This window comes from Balaenoptera musculus, chromosome 7 (genome assembly GCF_009873245.2).
Source record: "Balaenoptera musculus isolate JJ_BM4_2016_0621 chromosome 7, mBalMus1.pri.v3, whole genome shotgun sequence".
Classification (NCBI taxonomy): domain Eukaryota; kingdom Metazoa; phylum Chordata; class Mammalia; order Artiodactyla; family Balaenopteridae; genus Balaenoptera; species Balaenoptera musculus.
The window spans coordinates 46,544,305-46,566,248 of record NC_045791.1 but is presented as its reverse complement, the minus strand read 5'-3'; the positions used below and the strand labels follow the sequence as shown (position 1 = coordinate 46,566,248).

At 39.3% G+C, this 21,944-nt stretch overlaps 1 protein-coding gene across 7 annotated transcripts in view; it reads left to right on the top strand.

Moving 5' to 3' along the window:
- The window catches only part of GRB14 (growth factor receptor bound protein 14), a 177,945-nt gene that overhangs the window by 112,892 nt on the left and 43,109 nt on the right, over positions 1–21,944 (top strand). For all 7 annotated transcript variants that reach the window (XM_036858656.1, XM_036858655.1, XM_036858653.1 and 4 more), the window contains one exon: positions 15,240–15,396. In XM_036858656.1, coding sequence (XP_036714551.1) covers positions 15,240–15,396 — 157 coding nt within the window. The remainder of the gene's footprint in view (positions 1–15,239; positions 15,397–21,944) is intronic.

The window sequence follows — 21,944 nt, the reverse complement described above, 5'->3', positions numbered from 1 at the left end:
TCATATTTGACTTTTAGTTTTTTCTATGGACCTTGTGTATGTTTTATATATCTTGCATTATTTGGTTTTCAAAATTTGTTGTATTTTGTCTTACAACTAGATTTTACATTTTGAAGGGAAAGACCCTTTAAATAAAGTGCTTTGTCAGTTACAGGCTGAATTTAATTTCATGTAACCGGACAACTCAAATGACAGCATATTAAACAGGGGAGAGATTTATTTTTCTTTCACTTTACAAGAAGAATTGGTCCCAAGCTAATGTAGCCGTCCAGCAATGTCCTCAGGCAACCAAGCTCCTTCTTGCTTTCTATTGTATCTTCCTTAGTGTGGGTCCCTTTTCCTTTTATGGAAAGATAAATGCAGATCGCTAGTCATCCGGCTCACATTCCTGGCATACAAAATGGGAAGAACCAAGGGCATACAGGCTAGTTCTGCCAGTTATTAACGTGCCACTGGGGAATAACCAGGAGCTTCTGATCATATCTTACTGGCTAGGATTGTGTCACGTGGTCTGGATCCAAGGGAAGCCAGGAAATGTGGGCCTTGACCTCCACGCACTGCCCTTCTCATCAGAATTAGGAAATGGGGAGGATGGCTTTCGGTGGGGAACTAGCTGTCTCCACTGCAAGTTAACTCCAGTGTATTAGGCATGCAGAAAATGTTTGTCCCTTGGATTTTTATTATTGTCTTGCCAGGTATAGAATATAGTTATGCTTTTTGAACAAATGTATTCTATTGCTTGATTGGAGATTGTAGAAGGTGTAGTAAGTGGGGAGAGAGCAGATTTCCTGTGTAGGGGAGGGTAATGGAGTGCATAGATGGTGACCTGAGTTTAGATGGCTGGCTTGCTTGGAAAGTGGTTGTGAAGTGGTAGTGAGTACTGTTATTGCTGTTTACCTGGAGCTCTCATTCTCCCTAAACCTTGATCTTTCTTCTGCCCTTTTAATTTTTATACAGGGTAACATAGTTGCATATTCACCCAGGAAGGGTACCACATAGATGAATGGATTCTGTGTTTTCAAAAAATGTTTCCTTTCCCTAAAAGTGAGTTTTTACGAAGTGTGCTGTAGTGGAGATTGTTTGTGTGTTTTAGCCAGGAAACCCTGAGTTTGAGCTCAGCTCTGTCACTGATCAGTGTTGTGACTTTAGGTGTCTTCTTTTAAACCTTTCAAAAATTCAGTTTCTCTGTTTTGCGGATAATGATGCTTCCTCACAGAACAGTTGTGAGGATTAAATAGGATAAATATTTAGAAGTACTTGACACGTAGTAGAAGCTCAACAAATGTGAATTTCTTTTTTTTCCCCTCATCTGGGGAATGGCGTGTTTTACTAGTTTCATAAACAGTTTAAAATCTCCCTATTACCGTGATTTAAATTTTTTTTGGGGGGGGGCTCTATCCTATTAAGTATTGATAGTTATCCAAAAGTTTTCTTGTAGCAAATGAATCAAACAAAAAGTAGTTGTCCTTGATACAATGCAGCCAGGGAACGAAAGACAGTATGCCTCTTAAATTCTTGTTCCCTCAGCTCACTTTCTGTATACAGACTCTAATTTGAATTAAAAAAAAATTAATCCAACTACTATATGCTGATAAATATTTTTTTTAAAAATCTGGGAATGTAGATTTAAATCGAATAAGATAGGTGGTTAGATTACTTCTTTCACTCTCCTAGGGAATATCAGGCAGGGACTTCTGGCTTACATATTTGAAAGAGGTACAGTTGTACCTAGTGTTAAGACATTGTTTCGGTAGACAGAGGTGACATTACTGGAATGTGAGCTATATGATGGTAGGGGCTGTGTCATCTTTGATCATCATTAGACTCAAGTGCCCAGCACAGGGAATGTACAAAGTTGGGATATAATTACTATTCATTGAATAAACACAATTTTTGAAAAAACAAAATTGGGCTTTTTTGATACTGACCTGTCATTGGCATTTCCATCTCTGCATTTGTGTCTCTGTGGCATTCATTTCCTTTTTCCTGGATTGCATACCTTGTGGTAAGAAGCTGTGCACTCAGGGCCCACCTCAGCTGGTCCACCTTGCTTTTTCATGAGCTCTGTCTCCGGCCCCTCTCTCCCTCCCAACTTGTTCCTGTGAGCAATTTTGAGTACTCCCTGCCCTCCACACCAGTAGAAATAAAAACAGCTATACTGTGTTCAGCGCTGATTACGCTCTCTTTAATCCTCATAAGAACCCTACAAGATTGGTGGACAAACCCAGGCTGGGATGAGAAAAGTGAGCCCTGGAGAAGTTAAGTATCTTACCCAAAGCACAGTGCTAATGAATGACAAGTCAGGACTGAGCCCGGGTGGGCCCCGCCTGGCACAGGGGCTGCCTGTCAGAATTGATGGGCACACACGTGCTGCAGAGCTGCACGCCATTGCGCAGCTGCAATGCCCTTGCCTTTCACCTATAGTCTACTCATCAGACAAATCTCACCTTTTTTTTTTTTTTTACCAGTCTGTCTGTTGCCTTCCTAGCTATTTTTCCCTCATTGTACACTCCAGTCTTACCTCAAAGATATAGTGAGTAAACCATATGTCAGAGTTCCTTGGAGCTCAATAGGAATCTCTGGGGACTTACTAATTTTGCTTTAAAAAATTTATAATAATAGTCACTATTATGAATTGAGTGCTATCAGTTTGCCATCATTTTGCCCATTTTACAGGATGAGGAATCTGAGACTCATCATTGATAAGCTAATGGTGTAGGATCTGATCCCAGAGCAGATTCTGGAGTGTACCATCGCCACAAGCACCTGGACTGAACCTCCATGAGAATGAGGGCCATGCCTCATATTAGTTTGCAAACTACAGTGTCTGGTCCACGTTTGGCAATGAAGGCAGATTAAAAATAGCTGGGCTGATTAACAGTCTAAGACTCTTGCTTGGGGGGAGCAGTCTTACCGCTGGCTCTCCTGGCTGTACCGCAGCACCCTAAGCCAAATCTAGAAAATAAGAATCTCTTTTGTCAGAAAAAAAGAAGTAAGACTTTTGGTTATTTCAGATATTTCGGGTATTAAACCCTCTGAAAGATAAAGATTTTCTACCCCTGTATGATATTAAAAATGCTTTCTCTTAAGACAGTTTCAAAAGAGCAATTAAAAAACCATTTTGGCTAAACAGCATTGTCCTATATTCTTGATAGCCTCCTAATTGGGCCTGCATATTTGGGCATATCCATTCAGTTGTATTTGTGAAACATCAGGAATATTATTTTATAGTTTCAGAAGTGAAATTAGTTTGGGTGGTTCTATCAGGATTTGAAGAAAAATTTTGACATCACCATTCTAAATGCCAAGGAGGATCTCTAGCTTGAGTTGCAGGAAAGGGGACTTTATATTATATACCACCTGAAGTGACTATATATATACCACCCCAACCCATCCCCAACCCTTCTTATTAAAGATGTAGACATAATTTATCTTAAAAATTCAAATAGTCAAGAATGTTTAAAAATAGATTTAAATTTTTTAGAAGCTTGCAACTATTTTAAGCAGTACCTCTATAGGGTTAACAATGTTAAAGTTGTAATTTTCAAAGCATTGTTTTCTTTCTCTATTTGCACCGAGAAATAAAGACTCCCTCTGCTGGCTGTTTCTGTATATGCAATTTTTCTGGCAAGTTGTGCTAAAAAAAGGGAAACACAAAGAATAACCTTTTTTGACATTCAAAAAGCTGGGTGCTTTGGGACATACATGCAACTTTATATTTGGGTTTTTAGTTATCTAGTGCTTTAATGCAAGATGTTGTGTCGAAGCAGCAGCTTAAAGCAGCATGAAAATTAGGTAAGCAGAGTGGAAAAGAACAGGATCAGGTAGGAGCCCAGAGATGGGGTTCCCTGGCTGGTTCTGCCAGTGACCAGCTGGAGATCCCCCGGTAAGTCAGATCCTCTTCAGTCTCAGCTTCTTCACTTGTAGAATGAGAAGATTTCAGGAGATGTTTTCTAAGAGTCCTAACCTTTAGTATTTTACGATTCTAACAGTATTGATTCCATTTCTTTTACAGGAATATACATGTTTTACACTGATACACATGCTTTGCACTGATATAAAATAAATATTTAGAAAAGTGAGGGAAAGGTAAAATTACAAAAGTGGATATAAATCGGTTATTCCTAGTGCTATCACAGTACGGGAATGTTAGATCTAGAAAGTGATAGTTTGCATGGTAAGTTCATAAAATAATACCCCCCAGATGTACCAGAAAGACTGAATATAGCATATTTCATTGATTCTATGGCACCTTAAATTACAAGAAGCATCATTATCTTATATGCTTCCAATTAAATTATGACATACCATTGATGGTAAGTTACATCTAAGTTACAGAGAAGTTAAATGTGAGAAGATGTGCTTTTAAAAATCAGTGAAACAAGGTAGTTCCTAAAAGTGCTTCAGTTGATGCCAGACAGCTCAAGAATTAACAGTAAAAAGTCTGATGTGTCCTGGACTCTGATAAATGTTCTCTTTCCTCTCCTCGTGTTTTCCTCTCTCTTCTAAACACTTCTCCCTTCACCACTCCCCAACTTGTCCTTCTTTCTCACTGTGTGAAACAGTTATTAACTTTTTCACTTAGGCATGTCTTATGGTTATTCTGGGAACAAACGACTGCTGAAAAACTGAAATGAGATACTGGAATAACATTGTGTCCAACATAAGCATGACCAGTGGTTTTCTGCTTTGAATATGAATAAGCATTAGCACTTGTGAAAGGGTTTTTTTTTTTTAAACTTCAAAGGTGAATTAGTCAGCACTGGCATCTTCACAGGAATTACATGAGTTTTAAAAACACTGAGGCTTCAGAGAACGCTCCTTTGATGAAGTCACTGGAAATGTTAGAGTGGGATTTGTGATTTGACCCTCTTTATTATTCGTATTGGATTTAGGTCCTAAAATAACATGAATATATACATATGTATATGTGTGCGTCCATGGTTTGGGATATTTTTAGGCTTAGTTTTTAATGTTTGCTTTCTTTTATAATGAAGTTAGAGCTGTTTCTTTTGCCTTTTTTTTTTTACCATGTAAGAGCACACTGAAAGCGCTTCTGATTTCTTGCTTTATAAAATTGAACACCCGCTTGAGTTAGGATCTTTCTTGCTATCCTCCAGGGAGAAAGAAAGCCCAAGGAAGGCGCAGGCTGCCCGGCTCTTGGCCTGAGAAGCAGAGATGGTCAAGAACAGAGTAGAGCACAGGGGCTTCAAGGAGGCTTTCTGGGCCCCCCTTTGCCTGCAGACCGGCTTTCTTCTCTTGGTTGGAAGCCTAGACGTGGCATGATTTGGCAGTGTCATTGAGCCAGACAGTCAGGTGGGACAGTGCTAAATCCCCTGCCGTGCCAGGTTTGGGGCATTTCCAGTAGCAAGGCCACTCTGGGCCTCGTGGGCCTGATGCTGGATGGGAAATGAATTCATACAGCATAAAGCTTCATCTTTGCATTTTGAATTCATGCAGAACTTGCAGAAGATCTGTATGGATCCCCAGCCTCACAGGTCCTTTAACTCTGAATTAGTTAATCTCTTTATCCCCGCATGCCCTCTAATGTTCCTGCTGAAATGTAAAGACCTACAAATGTGTACAAGTCCAGAGTTTTTACAGAGGTGGTGTGGGGATGATTCATCCTGTGACCTTGAGGATTGTGGAAAGAGCCTGGATCCGTGGTCACTTGATGGAACTGCCTCACCAGACCCTGAGCTATCCGCCTCTGGTTTCAAATATGAGAGAAAAAAACCAAACCTTTAATTGGATTAATCAGCCATTGTTGGGTAGATTTTTCTATTACTTAGAGCTGAACTTGTTCCTAAATGATTAGCTCACCATGTAGTTATTTATCATTATTCTCTTATCACTTTATAATCTTATTCTGGTAAAACTGTCTTTTTAAAATTTAATTCTTTATTTCCAACCATTGAAAAAAGCTACTTTATAATTTGTGTATCTTAAAAAGGATCCCCTCTCGGGGTGGCCTCCTTGCTCGTTTGCACTGATGGAAACCAGTGTCTAGCAGTGCTGGGCAAAGACGACGCTTCTTCCACAGACCTTCCAGCACCTGTGCACCTGTGCTTCCTCACCTCTTCCTCATAACTCAGTCCCTCTGATCTCAGGAGAGTGGTCTGTGTGCTGTTCCATGTGTATTTTTTGCCTCTTCAGTCCTCAGTATTTTTGCTCATGATACTTGTTCCATGCAGCTGTTCTTTTTTTTTTTTTTTTGAATTCTCAGAGTCCCAGACTTAAAATGGGCCAGAGAAGTCACCTTATCTACCTTTGTTCAGTCCGTAGATTTCTTAAAAACTTGCCTACGTTTTCTCTTTGGTCCCGTGTGTGTCCTTTCTTCCCTAGAGGTTTTTCAACCCTGTGAGGTTTCCAAGCTACTGTTTTGGAATCCCTAATATTGTCTCCTATAGGGCCATTCATGACGGTGTCAGTCGTCCCTAAAGGGATATTTACACTGTGCCAGGCCCCATGCTGACTGCTGGGGACACAAATGGGAAGCACATATTGACATTATTCCTGGTGTCATGCAGCATGCTGAGTAGTAGAAGCTTATGGATAATAATTATGTAGTTGCACATATACATACGTGAAACAAAGGGCCTGGACCTAAACTGGGAGTAGCATTGAAAACTCCCCCACAGAATGAATGGTTTACCTGAGGGATAAGAAGTAGGAGGTGGGTGGACAGTATTCTAGGCAGCAGTAGTAGGTGCAAAGGCCCTGTGTCAGGAAGGAGCATAGCTATTTCAAGAAACTGAGAAAATATATGGTCAGAGTTGGAGAATAAGGAAAGGATTATAGGGAATAAAGTTGAAAGGGGGGGCTTCCCTGGTGGCGCAGTGGTTGAGAATCTGCCTGCTAATGCAGGGGACACGGGTTCGAGCCCTGGTCTGGGAAGATCCCACATGCCGTGGAGCAGCTGGGCCCGTGAGCCACAATTACTGAGCCTGCGCGTCTGGAGCCTGTGCTCCGCAACAAGAGAGGCCGCAAGAATGAGAGGCCCGTGCACCGCGATGAAGAGTGGCCCCCACTTGCCGCAACTAGAGAAAGCCCTCGCACAGAAACGAAGACCCAACACAGCCATAAATAAATAAATAAATAAATTTAAAAAGAGAGCATTTCTGCTAAAAAAAAAAAAGTTGAAAGGGGCCACATGGATATGAAATGGACCTGTTTATGTCAATCAATTCCTGTAATTCTGATATTGGTGACAATATCTATTTTGAGTTAATGAACATGTACTGCTAATGCTCAAATAAAATATGTAGTTGAATATCTCTTTCAATGGAGATAATTTGACTCCCTACGACCTGATTTCTCTAAACTATGTACTGTTTTGCTCTTAATAAATATTTGACAGCTAACAAAATAATGAAGGATAGCAATATGGAAGCAACAGCTTTTCTTGGGCTGTTAGGATCTTTGGGAACAGTCTTTGTTTTTAAATATAACATTTTGTTAGAGGTTTGGAATAAGTAATAATGAATATATTATTTGCCATTTCCCTTCAAGGGAACATATTGAGTTGCTTAATTCAAAACATCTAAGACTGTCTCCTCTTATCTTAGGAGACTACATTCCTTATTTAGAAGAACATAAATATCCAGGGCTGCTCTGACCTCTATATAAAAATATTTCACTGATTTAGGTACATTGCCTATCTGTTAAAAATAATGGAGAAAAAAATCTGAAACATTAAAAGATAGCTTTATAATCTTACTGTACTTGGGTGATAAAATTTTAAAGAGTGGTAGAAATAAGCTTTACTTTGGGACCTGGTTAAAATCAAATTTCTATGGGCCTTGTTTCTTATTTTCTATTAATTATATATAAACAACATATATAATTAATAGATATAATAAATGCATTTATTTTTCTGTTGAAAAGTTATGTACTTCTCATTGTGGTAAGATCTTGGTATTTAAATAATGGTGTTTAAATTATTTTAAATTAAATATTAATTAATAAGAATTAATATTTAATTAAATATTAACTGTGATATTTAAATGTAGTTAATCTAAAAATCAAATTTAAATTCTCCCCAAATAGAAACTTTGACACCGAAGATAACCATGCCCAACCGTCTTTTTCCTTCTCTTTTGCTCTTTCTTTCTTCTTTTTCTAAAAAGAAGTCTCTCACTTCATCCTATGGATTCTTGCTCATATAGTTATGCTTAATCTGTGCTCGTTTTTTACCTGCTGAATAATTATCCCATTTTGCCTCCTTTCTTCTCTGAAGGAACAAAGGATAAGCGATTAAGTAACTAGTTACTTACCAATGGGTCCAATGCCCCTTTCTGCTCTACGGCATTGCCAAATGACCAGATGACAACCCTGAGTTTTTTTTCACATATTCTAGGATGAACCCAGTTTGGAAAGGAATGAGGCATCCCATTCCATCACTTTCTTGGGTCTGCAGGAAGGAGGAGAAAGGCTGACCGCTTAGCCTCTGCCCAGTGCTTTCCTGAAGCTTTCCACATAATCTGTTCTGAGAATCAGAATTTCCGGGGATTATAGCAGATGAATACTATGTGTGCTTTGGGGAGAAAGCAATACATATTGAATTGATTTTCAAATTCAGGCTCTGTGTTTTCAGAAATGGCCTTTGTCTTATATTTTAAACAGTTCATCTCTTTTAGTCCCTTGGCTTTAGGGGCATCAAACTTCTTTTCTGAAAAGTTAACCATTTCTTGCTCTGTGTGTTTCAACATTGTTGTGTCTACTGCTTTCAAAATGAGTTATGTTAATTTTTTAATCTCTTGCCTCCACTTACTTTTTATGGAGGGCAGCCTAAGGGAGTTGAGGTATAAAGTATATAAACTGCCTTGATAAGGATGTCAGCCAAAACAGAGATCTGCTCCACCCACATTCCAGCATATTCTCTGCAGGGGCTACTACTGTGTCTTTATATTACATTTTCATTGCTAGATGCCATATGCTCCCGGCACAGTTTTTGAAGCTGTAAACCACTCTAAAGGCCAAGGTTGCTCTGATTGTCAGGATTACAGTGACACTGAGGGCTTCCTCAACACAGCCTGTGTGTACATTGTTGGCTGTCCTTGGGAGCTCTCTCTGTTCCTGCTGGTGGGATGTTATAGACAGATCTTATCAATGCATGTCTTTCTTGCTAATCAAGTGTGTCTGCTCATTGATGAGACAAAGAAAGTTCCTATTCTTCTTTAGGGTCCAGGCAGGATTTCTTCCTTCTGGCATACAATTGCAAATGATCTCGTGGATCGATTGATATGAATTCTTCTTACCCTAGTTTTTACTTTATATAGCAAGGTGGGGATTTGGGCCACTGAACTGGGAATTTATAATATCCCTTTATTAAATAGCATGATTATATGACCTTCAGATCTCTTTTTACCTTTCAGTATGTAGAGGAAACAGGATACCACTATTTTACTCTAATGATTCTTTTTTTTTTTTTAATAAGATTAACGAATTATTTATTTATTTATTTATTTTTGGCTGTGTTGGGTCTTCGTTTCTGTGCGAGGGCTTTCTCCAGTTGCGGCAAGTGGGGGCCACTCTTCATCGCGGTGCGCGGGCCTCTCACTATCGCGGCCTCTCTTGTTGCGGAGCACAGGCTCCAGACGCGCAGGCTCAGTAGTTGTGGCTCACGGGCCTAGCTGCTCCGCGGCATGTGGGATCTTCCCAGACCAGGGCTCGAACCCGTGTCCCCTGCATTAGCAGGCAGATTCTCAACCACTGCGCCACCAGGGAAGCCCCTACTCTAATGATTCTTAAGAGCAGCCCTGCCATTTGGTTTTTACATGATCACAAAAGTTTGTACCTTAGTTTTAATCCGTACTAGTCTTCTATCAATATCTTTACTTATGACGACTTTTTTTCTTAAACAGGAAGGTTTAGTATAGTAATATTTTTGGCATATTCAACTCTACTAGAGAGCTAAGGCTTAGATTATCTTTCCCTTTTTCATATATTTCAAGGAGAAATAAATAGAAATAAAAATGAGATTTTTTAACAAAGGCTCCCCATCAGTAGTGTAAGGAATTTTTCATAAGTACTGAATAAATCTGAGAGATGACAGGGACTTACTGCTGTGGAAGATCAACCAAAATAAATTTTTATCGTTCGTAGATGAATGTGTATTTTGGACAAATGTCAGCATTAAATGAGATTATTTTTTTAAGAAGAAGAGTTTGAAATGGAGCTCAAACAAAAGTAGTGTTTTTCTCCTAACAGGTGTTATTAATTTAAAAAATGAGTACATGCACTTATTCCAGAAATTTAAGTTAGCCTCGGCCTTCTAAATTTATGTGTCTCAGTTCTTGGCAACTTATTTCTTTCAAATTTGCAGCAAAATCAACTGAAGAGATTAATGGCATTTCTAATTGGTTAGGTATCTTTTTCATTTTCCCCAACTTTACCTCTTGCTCTATTCTTGCCCTCTTCTTGAATTTGCCTTAGACTTCAGAATGTCTCCAGATTTTCATTTGTTAATTCCTCTGGTATAAAAATTAGAGCATGAAAAATAAGAGGCATGCTTCTCTTACCCCAGGTGATGGGCATTTATTGTAAGAAAGCATGGGGTAGTCAGGAAGTCTCGGGAACCTGTCCCGTGGCCACCAGGTCATTCCCAACCCCCTGTTTCCTGGCATGGAATGAGCAGTGGCCCCTGAGGGCCCTGAAATGGCAGCTCATCATTGCTCTGCATGAAGGAGCAGCCCCAGGGTCGGATCTTCTTTTCCTCTCAGGACTGGTTGTCTTCATGTTGCTTTTGGCAAGAGCACCCACCAGTGTTTGACCCAATCAGTGTTAGCCACAGCAGCATGGTGGACGGCATTTCTTAGCGTCTCAGCAATTGCCTGGCACTGAGATTTGTCTGAAGGCACAAACTTAAAAACAATAGCCTACCCAGATGCAATCATGGGAAACACTGATATTCCAAAGAGATCTTGGGATCTTCATGAACCACATGTGTTAACCAAAAAATGAAGGAATTGAAGTGAGAGCTCAGACACCTGCACCTGATTTTGGCAGTGTATTTTCATAGCCTTTTTCATATGACTTCACAGCTGCCTCAATGACTTCAAAACTCAGAACTGCCTGCTAATGGCAATATTAAGTCAATTCTTACCTAGGATTATTTATAAGAAAATTTGTATATCTGTTGCTCTTTGAGAAGCATTTTAATTTCCTGAGCATTAAAATTTAATCAATCATATACTTTGTGACAGAAGAGATTTTTAAATTAAAATTTACAAATATGTATTGAGTACCTGTTATGTGCAAAACATTTTGGTAGGCTTTGCAGGGGTACAAAGTTCATTTGTTCCAAAGATCTTTATTAAGCCATACATTGGCTTGGGCTAGGTCCCTGGGATATCATGTCAAATGGTGAGTAAATGTAGATTTTCCTCAAAGGAGCTTACTAGTGCAGTTGAGGAGAAAGATATTCAAGTAGAACATTACAAAGTAAGAGCTCTAAGAGGGGCACATTATAAAGCCATGGGCAGTCAGGGGAGACTTTCTGGAGGAGGTGCTGTGGGAACTGGGGCCAAATGATAAGTAGGAATTTGCCAAATAATGCATGTTGTTGGTGGCTGGGGCAAAGATTTCAGGTAGAGGATACCTCTTGAGCAAATAGAAAGAAGAGGTTGCAGATGTTTATCATATTTGGCTAAGGTCAGAGTGACCTGTTCCATAGGCTGATTTGCTGGGGAGTGTGCATGCTGTGTGCGTGCTGAAGAGTTTGGGCTTTATTCCATGGGGCCCCACTTCCCTGGTTCTCTATCTCACTTTATCTTTCAGACTTTCTTGCCTCTAACTCACCATTAAATATTGCAACTTCTCAGGGTTCAGCCCTAGATTCTTTTTTTTCTCATGCTTCTTCCTTTTCTCCCTTGTCAGATATATCCATATCCAGAAGTTTACCACCTATAAGCTCAATGATTCTTACGTCAATTCTGAACTTAGGATCGTACATCCCTGTTACTGCTGTCATGCTTACCACTTCATCTCCCTCAGGACCATGCTTCCTGTTTGCTGCTCCTGCCGTCCCTGACTCCTCTTAATCCTTAGAATCTGCCAAGTTTCTTCTTGCCCCACGGACTTCGCATGGCTTCGCTTCCCTTAGCTAGAAATGCTCTTACCCTCTCTTTGCCTAGCTACTGCCCACTCCTTCTTCAGGTCTTGGCCTGAATATCACTTTTTCATGATATCTTTCAGGTCTCTCCTAACCCCCATTATATGATGTAGTAACATACTGAATTTTTATTTCCTACTTTGTGACTATTGTTTTTAATACTGCTTTCCCCACTATGCTTTAGCTCTCTGAGGGCAACAACCAACTCTATGACAGCCTTATATATGTATGTATATATATATATATATATGTATATATATATATATATATATGTATATATATATATATGTATATATATATATATATATATATACACACACATATATATATATTTGTTTTTAAAGGGAACTTTATTTTTATTTATTATTTATTTATTTTTGGCTGCGTTGGGTCTTCATTGCTGCGAGTGGGCTTTCTTTAGTTGAGGTGAGCGGGGGCTACTCTTAGTTGCAGTGCGCGGGCTTCTCATTGCGGTGGCTTCTCTTGTTGCAGAGCACAGGCTCTAGGCACGCGGGCTTCAGTAGTTGTGGCACGTAGGCTCAGTAGTTGTGGCTTGTGGGCTCTAGAGCACAGGCTCTGTAGTTGTGGCGCACTGGCTTAGTTGCTCCGTGGCATGTGGGATCTTCCCAGACTAGGGCTCGAACCCGTGTCCCCTGCATTGGCAGGCGGATTCTTAACCACTGCACCACCAGGGAAGCCCAATGACAGCCTTATACTAAAACACTTAGCAAAGGATGTACGCTTTGCATGGGATCTTAATAAACACAATGAGCTGCTTGAGTTAGGACAACGAGGAGCCATTGAAGAATTTTAGAAGAATGACCTCATATGATTGGCTATTAGAAAGTTTATTCCCCTAGCAGTATGGAGAAAGAGTTGGAGAAGGTCTTTGGCTAGAACAAGAGATATAAGTAGGTGGATATTACCACTAGAAACTTACAGCCTCATGGCACACATATGATTAAAAAACACAATTCAAGTATTCCTTGGTCCAGGGGCCCAATGATATTCTCAGGGCCCTTTTCATCTCTTGGCATGGTTTACTCCATGTGGGCCCCATTTTCCCACAGTCTTTCTCTTCATGAACAGTAGCAGCTTCACCCTACACCTACCCAGTGGAAAAGAGGGCTCAGTTTATGGTTATGTGAACAGATGTCTAGATTGGCCCTGACTGACTCTGATTAGGTCATGTGCCCATCTCTGAAATAGTCACTGTTGCCAGAGGGATTCTGGGTGTTGATTGATCAATCTGGATAACATGTGTGCGGAGCTGAGGCAGTCATGCACTGGTAAACTGGCTATAAAAATAATTTTTTTTTAAAAAAGGCCTTATTTGTAGCATTTGCCAGTTTCTTTTGTGTACTCCCACCATGGCTGATTTCAAGATGCCTGGCTTGCAGAGTTCCTGAATGTTTAACAGTCACCCCTTGCAAGCCAGTTCCAGCAGCTCCACTATACCATCACTGAGCTGAAAGTAGAGCTGCCAGAATCACAAAGACTAATGGTGAGAGAGGGAGTGGGTCTCTAAAAGACAATCAGAATGCTCTTAGAAGAGGGGTAGGTGCCTGGTAGCCAGTCCAACAAATAAGCCTGCACTCTACTGCGTAACTTATACTTTGGTGTCGTGATCTTATTTTACTTAGGAATTTTTTTTAAAGTTCTTATATTATTTCCTTGAATAACATTTTTAAGTACCTTATAATATTCCATTTTGTGCAAGTGCTATAGTTTACCATTCTTTTGTTGTTGTATATTTAGGTTGATAGAATTATACATAATGCTTTGCTGGATAAGTCTATGCCTAAAGCTATTTTCCACATTTAGGACAGATTTATTGAGATAGTTTGCCTAAGTGAAATTACTGAGTCAAAGGAATGGACCTTTTAATGCTTTTGATAAATACTTTCCAACAGGTGTACAAAATAGTTTTACCAATTTATATCACTCCTGTCATTGTAAGAGAGCAACTATTTCATTCCACTTCATTCCACTGTCATTACACATAATTAGAAAAATAATCGATAGAGAATTGGTACATCATTTTAATTTTCATTTGTTTGAATTACTGAAAATGTTTAAATGTCTATATTTTTATAAGGTGTATTTCTTATATTGAATTTTCTTACAATTTCCTACTTCTGTGTGTGTTGATCTTACTATACTATTTTCATAGGTATTTAGCTTATTATAATTATTTTAATTTATATATGACATACCACAGTTAGTAGTGGAAATTCTAGCACATAGCACAACTTGGTAAATGTTGAGGGGAGTGTTGTATATGAAACTCTCTACCTCGGTATGATTTGGGGTGACATTAGCTGCTGTAATAGATAAATAAAAAATCACAGTGAGTTAACAGACTAAAAGTTTATTTCTTGCTCACGTCAAAGTTACATGTGGGCATTCCTAGTTGGGCACCTTCCATGTGGTCATTCAGAGACAAAGCCTCCTTCTGTCCCATGGCTCTGCTCTCCTCGTTACGTCTTTGTCATCATTTCCATTCAGTGAGAGGCTGGCGTAAGAGAATGGATGACAGTATGTGGGAAATTTTTATGGATTAGGTCTGGAGGTGCAACACTGCATGTGCTTACATCTCATTGACTAAAACTCAATCCCATGGACACAACTAATTGCAAGGGAGAAAAGAAAAAGGATTTGGTGAACATCTAGCCAGTCTTTGCCAAAATTTCTATAACCTGAAATAGAGAAATCTTTATATTCTATTTACTGCTGTTACAAAATGTATATCTGGGAATAAATCCCCCATGTTACTTGGATTATTTACAGATTTAAATATGGAGTGGAAAATTTAAAATATTGATAAGAGATATGTAGCTTTTTAGTAGATCAGAGTGGTGGGAAATGACATTGAATGGTCATTGAATGGCCTCCAGTTTAGACACTGAAGAGAAGAGATTGGAAGTTGTCAGACAGAGTGACTTTGACACATATTATAAACAAGTCTTGGATGGGCAACATTTACTCCATGCATAAGAAAATTAGATGTAAAACAAACTGTATAAGGAATTTGTAATTAGCTCAACGGATAAGTTTGATGACTTATTAGAATGATATTTTTAAGAGACTATTTTAGCTCATTTTTTAATTTCTACCTACACAGGTAATTAAAGTATACAGTGAAGATGAAACCAGCAGGGCTTTAGAGGTACCCAGTGACATAACTGCCCGAGATGTTTGCCAGCTGTTGATCCTGAAGAATCATTACATTGATGACCACAGCTGGACCCTTTTTGAGCACCTGCCTCACATAGGTCTAGGTAAGGATACAAAATCACAGTCATATCATTGCTTTTCTGTCCCTTATAGTTTGATCATATGGCAAAGGTTTTCTTCACTTGTAGAAAAATAGAGGACAATTATGAATAGTCCTTTTCTTTGTTTTTTATTTTTGGTGTTGGTAGTTGAGAGAAAAATAAAGTAGCACAAAATGGAAATAAGAATAAAAATATTACAAATTTACCACCCTTCATGGTTTAAATAACGATGTGTGGAGATTTGGGAGCTAAACCATAGAGTCTAAACTGATGGAAAGATACATTTCATAATAATCTTTAGTAGCACAATGAACATTTTTTGAGAGGTCAATAAAATATGCTGTTATTTGGACTACTTTTTGAATTGATTGTAGTGCAGACCTGGGAAATATCCACAGTGGCAGTTCTCTTTATGGGACTGTACACCCTAAATTTTTCTTGAAGAATGAGTAATCCTTCACATTTTAAAGTCATAAACATAAAAAATAATCGTATTTATTTGCAGTTGGATATATATCTCTGTATTGTGAACTGTAGAGGCTTTTCCCCTCATATCTTTTGATAAGTTATAAAGAATTTTCATTCTTCTGCTAGCGTGGGACAGAATTTGGCGACAATTTTGTCTCCCCTTTCTTATTTTTTTTTTTTTAAATTAATTAATTAATTTATTTTTGGCTGTGTTGGGTCTTCGTTTCTGTGCGAGGGCTTTCTCTAGTTGCGGTGCGAGGGCTTTCTCTAGTTGCGGAGAGCGGGGGCCACTCTTCATTGCGGTGCGCGGGCCTCTCACTATTGCAGCCTCTCTTGTTGCGGAGCACAGGCTCCAGATGCGCAGGCTCAGTAGTTGTGGCTCACGGGCTTAGTTGCTCCGCGGCGTGTGGGATCTTCCCAGACCAGGGCTTGAACCTGTGTCCCCTGCATTGGCAGGCAGATTCTCAACCACTGCGCCACCAGGGAAGCCCTCCCCTTTCTTATTTTTACAGATACTGCTGTTAAAAAACATGTCCCCATAATAGGTAGATGAGAAAGGAAGGAGTTTGTTATGGCAGTGCCATTTGATTCTTTGAATTTGTATTAGTTTCCCTTGGCTGCTGTAACAAATTAGCATAATCTCAGTGGCTTAAAACAACCGAAGTTTATTCCGTTACATTTCTGGAGGCCAGAAGTCTGCAATCAGTATCAATGGATTAAAATCAAGGTATCTTCAGGGATGAGCTTCCTCTGGAGGTTCAAGGAGAGATTCCATTTCCTGCCTCTTCTAGCTTCTAGTGGCTGCTGGCGTGCCTTGGCCATGGCTGCATCACTCTAATCTCTACCTCCATGGTCACACTGTGTTCTCTTCTGTCTGTGTGCAGTCTCCCTCTACCTCGCTCTCTTATGAGATAGTAGCATTTAGGCTTTATCCAGAATAATCCAGGATAATCACTTCATGTCAAGATCCTTAAATCAATGATATCTGCAAAGTTTTGTTTTGCTTTTATTTTTTTACCATGTAAGGTAACATTCACAGGTTTCAGGGATTAAGATGTAGATATCTTTAGGGGGCTATTATTTAGCCTACCTCCTTTGCATTGTATGTCAAACAACTTTTAGTAATAAACAACTGGTTCAAAATTATTTTACATAAGTTGTCAATGACAGGACAATTTGTCCCTTCAACTTGTTTAAAGAATTGAGAATTTTATAGCTAGTCATGAGAGTCATTCACTTTCTTGCATAGCTAGCTACCAATATATAAAAATTTTCCTTCGTTTGATACATAGAGGGTTTACACCTCAGAGCAGCGTACCAAAGTGAGGTTCAGTTCGGATGAGAAGTTTGCCTTTGTCTTATGAAGTGCAATAAAGATGATGTTGGCAGAAAAGGTATGTTCTTAGGAGGATCCGTTTTTAAAAGATTCTGGAAAATGGTTCATTTAAAGTCCCTTGCATTCCCTGAACCATTCAGAAAGTGTCTATAGTACTTCCAGTTTGAAGACTGCTATCCAAGGATGTATCAGGACCTCAGGAAAAGGACAGGGGGAAGCCTGCGGAAAAGAAGTTTGGATAGTTCCACAGTCTCCACAGGGATTCTGAACCTCAACCCACCCTCCCACCCCCTGTTTGATAGTTGATGAGCTACAGCATGTCAGCTGATCTCCACAGCTGAGCATGTACCTTCCAAGAAAACTTGAATTCTGAACGTATGCTATACTGGTCCGTGTGACTTGCTGTCTCACCCTCGTAGGGCAGAAAAAGTTCAACATATATTTTCTTCATTGCCATTTGTGACTAATTTAACTTCTATTCATGATCATTACTCTCAGAAGTATGGTGTTAACTCTCAACAGATACCTGCCGTAATTCCAAACTATTTTGTTTGCTTATGCTTCTAGAAATATAGCTCTCAATTAGTATAATATATAATTACAGTATTTTATACTCTTAAAATTTTCTTTTGGAGAGAGTTTATAAGTCATTAAACATCTTTTGCAGTTATAGTCACTACAATTTATCCCTAACAAAGAGCTTGAAGTTCAGTAATAAAATCTACTTTATAAATCAAGAAGCAGTTTTCACAGAGACCGCGGCAAGTCATGTGAGGAATAAAAAGATTTGTGCAAGTCTTTTAATGTAGAAGCTTAAAATGGAACGTTGAGAATTAATTTGAGCTACATGCTAAATTTAAACTTCTAGGCATTGAATAGAAATATATTTCTCCACTACTGTATTTTCTGGAAACTGCTGAAATAAAATCAAAGATGTGAGAATATTGTCTCATGGCTTCATTAACCATGCATTAGACCAAAGCTTATGAGAAAGAAATTTAGTTCCAGAGCTTTTTTGTGTTCTTTTTTTCTCTTTGTTTTTACTCAGATAAAAAGTTTATACAGTAGAAAAATTGCAGACACTAATGCTACCCAAATACTAATGTATATTAGATTTGCCATCTTCTGTTCCTTTTTAAAAAAATCTGCTGCTTTTTTTCTGTAAGGATACACTGAGATGTTAGATGATAAGAGTTAATGAATATCCAACTAAACTCTTGAGAAACAGTTTTTATTCTTTTTCTTTCTTCTACTTCTTTAACAATATAACCAGAGAATAACATCTTAAGATGCTGTGGTCTTCCTCAGCATCAAATGCAAAACCAGTGTGTCTTTAAATTTTATTTGTGTGTGTGTAGCTTATAAATACTCTTGTAGTAGCTATTCAACCTAAGAGTAGTATTCAGGAACATTTTTGCTATTTGCATATTAAAATGAATGAAAAGAACTAGAGTGGGGTGTTTCTGCCCCTTAAATATGCTGTGCAGCTGCCGATGCCCTTTGTCAATAGAATGAAGCACTGACATATTCAACTGCAAATCTTTTAGTGGTGATGATGTAAAGAACCAAAGGACAAATCATTTGCCAAAACTTTGGTGACCAGCTAGTGAGCTCTGCATGTTGTTCAGGAGACATTCTTGACCTCTCTTTGATTAAAATGATGAGTTTTCAATGAATAGAATTCTAAAAGTGAAGAGGTGGTCTATTATTTAAAAAAATTTTTTTAATACAAAAATAATTCAGCTCACTGTAAATAACAGAAATAAAGATGTCAGGAATTAAACAATACTATCCATTATTTCACAATGCTGAGATAACTTTCTTTAGTTTCTCTATTTTAACATAATCTCTAGCCTATGAGTTCACTTGTGTAGACTACCTTCTTTTATGTATGTGTGCATTTTAAAAAAATACTGATTATTTTTAGTTTTTTTTTTTCCTTTCCACCTTACAGATTCCACAAAAACTAGGAACTCCCCCTGCCTTTCCCTGTTGCTTTCCTCCAATAGTTTAACAAATATCTGTTGACTATTTTGCACCAAGCCTGTTTTGTGTGTGGATCCCGTGGGTACAGTATGAACACAACAGACAAAAAGCAATGCCCTCATGAGTTTGCATTCTAGTGGGAAGAGAAAGACAAGAGATACATGACTGAAATGTGCAATCTCTTAGGTGGTGATTAGCACTGGGGAGAAAAGGAAGGCAGGGAAAGGGATAGGGAGTCCGGGGCTGGTTGGGAGATGCACTTTAAGTAGATCAGGGAAGGTGTCCCTGACAGCGTGATGTTTGAGTAGAGGTCTGAAGCAGACAGGAGCAGGTCTTGCACTTAAATAGAAGATTGTTCTAGAAGGAGGGAACATCAAGCGGGAAGGCCTGGACGTGGCAATGTGCTTGTGTTCAGGAAACAGGACTTAGGGAGTCAGTAAGGTGGAAAGTAATGGAAAGGGACTGCACAGAGCTACCGCAGAGCCAGCTCATGCAGGGTCTCCCAGGCCATGGAGGGGACTGGACTTTTACACTGAGTGAGGGAAAAAGTAACTGTAGGTCTCTTCGTCAGAGAGCAGTATGATGTGACTTAGTTTTAAAGTCTACTACTAAGAAGACCCGAACGTAAGTTGTTTTTCTTTTTTTAAAAATTATTTATTTAATTTTGGCTGTGTTGGGTCTTCGTTTCTGTGCGAGGGCTTTCTGTAGTTGTGGCGAGCGGGGGCCACTCTTCATCGCGGTGCGTGGGCCTCTCACTATCGCGGCCTCTCTTGTTGCGGAGCACAGGCTCCAGACGCGCAGGCTCAGTAGTTGTGGCTCACGGGCCCAGTTGCTCCGCGGCATGTGGGATCCTCCCAGACCAGGGCTCGAACCTGTGTCCCCTGCATTGGCAGGCAGATTCTCAACCACTGCGCCACCAGGGAAGCCCCCCGAACGCAAATTTTGACCATTTGGAGGCTAAGCAACTTCGTTTTGCTTTTACATCAAATTATCTGTGGCTTCCGGGCTTGATCCTTGCCCATCTCTCATTTCTGCCAGTCGCGCATGCCACATTGTACCATCTTCATGTCATGGTCTGCACATGTACGAGGCTTAGTGTTTGTGAGATCCTGAAGCCTTGTAGGCAAGAATATTGTGACTTAGGAGATAGATGAGAGTAGGGAGTTTTCTGCACTCTAGTTCACTTTCATATCCCAGATAAGCTTAGGAAAGTTTCAGAGACATGCTATGTGGTTAATAGATGTACTACTGTTGTTGTGTGTGATCCATTAAAACACACCACAAATTACTGAAGTCAGAAGGAGGAGCACATGACATTCAAAATATGGTAGGGTTATGGAATTCAAAGTCTGTTTTCAGAACGACACTTTGTGCTGCAAAGAAACCTCCAATTTTATTGGTATTTTTAATATGAATGCATACGTGTGATAGCTACTATTAATGTGCATCTTATGTGTTCAGGGCCCCTACTTAGAGGTCTCACATTCATCTTGATAGACACTCTCAATATTTAGCCTTATAGCAACCCCGCAATGTACATTTATTTCATCTCCATTTTACACATAAGAATACAAAGAATCGGTGATAAAAAATACCTGGCCCAGAGTCAACCTTGCACAAATCTAGGTACCTGTCAGATTCTCAAGTGTATGCATTTTCTGTGGAAGCAAGTTTGTTATTTCCTCACCTCACTAGGTCAGGCCAGTGTTTTTGGGATTCTGTGGTTGGTTTGTCTCTCTCACTCTCCATCTGCATCTCTCATGCATGCTATAAATACAAATTTCAATTCTGAAACCTCAAGAACATTTTCAGACAAACCTAGGTAGTACTGAAATTATTGGAATCAAACTGAGCCAGCCTGGTCCACTTTATAGCAGAGCCACCTATTTATCATGGCTGAGTGAGAGGATCACTTTGGAAATGGCCTGTTGTTGAATTTATACACATTGTGAATGGTAATATGACATTTGGAGCTTTGAATATGATATCAATATTTCATATCCTCTGTCCATAGTTATTAATATATGCTACCAAGAATTTTCATGGGTAGAGTAAATCATGGAAGGCAGCTAAATATCCTGATTTTGTTACAAATTGCTGATTTGCCTGATTTTGGGTTGTGTCATTATGAGTTTCTAGTAGTACATACAGCTTTATAGACATTGGATTTAAAATATCAGTATATCAACATATTTCCCCTTCTCTAATGATATAACAACCCGTTTTGTAACTGGTGTGTTTTACTTCACAGCCACTGGATGTCACTATAGTTCCCCAGATGGAGTCCCCTGCCTTTATAATTATTGTAAGAGGATGGTGGGGGGGTGGGGGAAACTTCAGTTTTAAGTCTTCTGGAACTTAATGGGATCCATGTTTGCCTTGCTCCCATTTTGATTCCTAATTGAAGCCATGGTATGAAGCAGCGGCAATTAACACAATACCTCAAGCGCATACCTATAGATTCCTCGGGAAGTGGAATTAATTGTATTTCAGTGTCATTGCTAGGGACCGCTGAGATTTCTATTGTGAGTATCATTGTGGAGTGGCTTTAATAAGCAAAATGAATGACTGCAGGCTTTTAATGAAACCATTTTTATGTGTGCAGCTATACCCACATGATCTCTTTAAGACTGAAGCAATGCACAGCAGCGGTGAGGGAACACTTCACAGCCGCCTGCTTTGAAGCTGCTCCTTCACTTTTTTCTTCTTTGCAAAAGAAACACAAGTGCTTTTTCTGTTGTCTGGCACTGATACTGATATG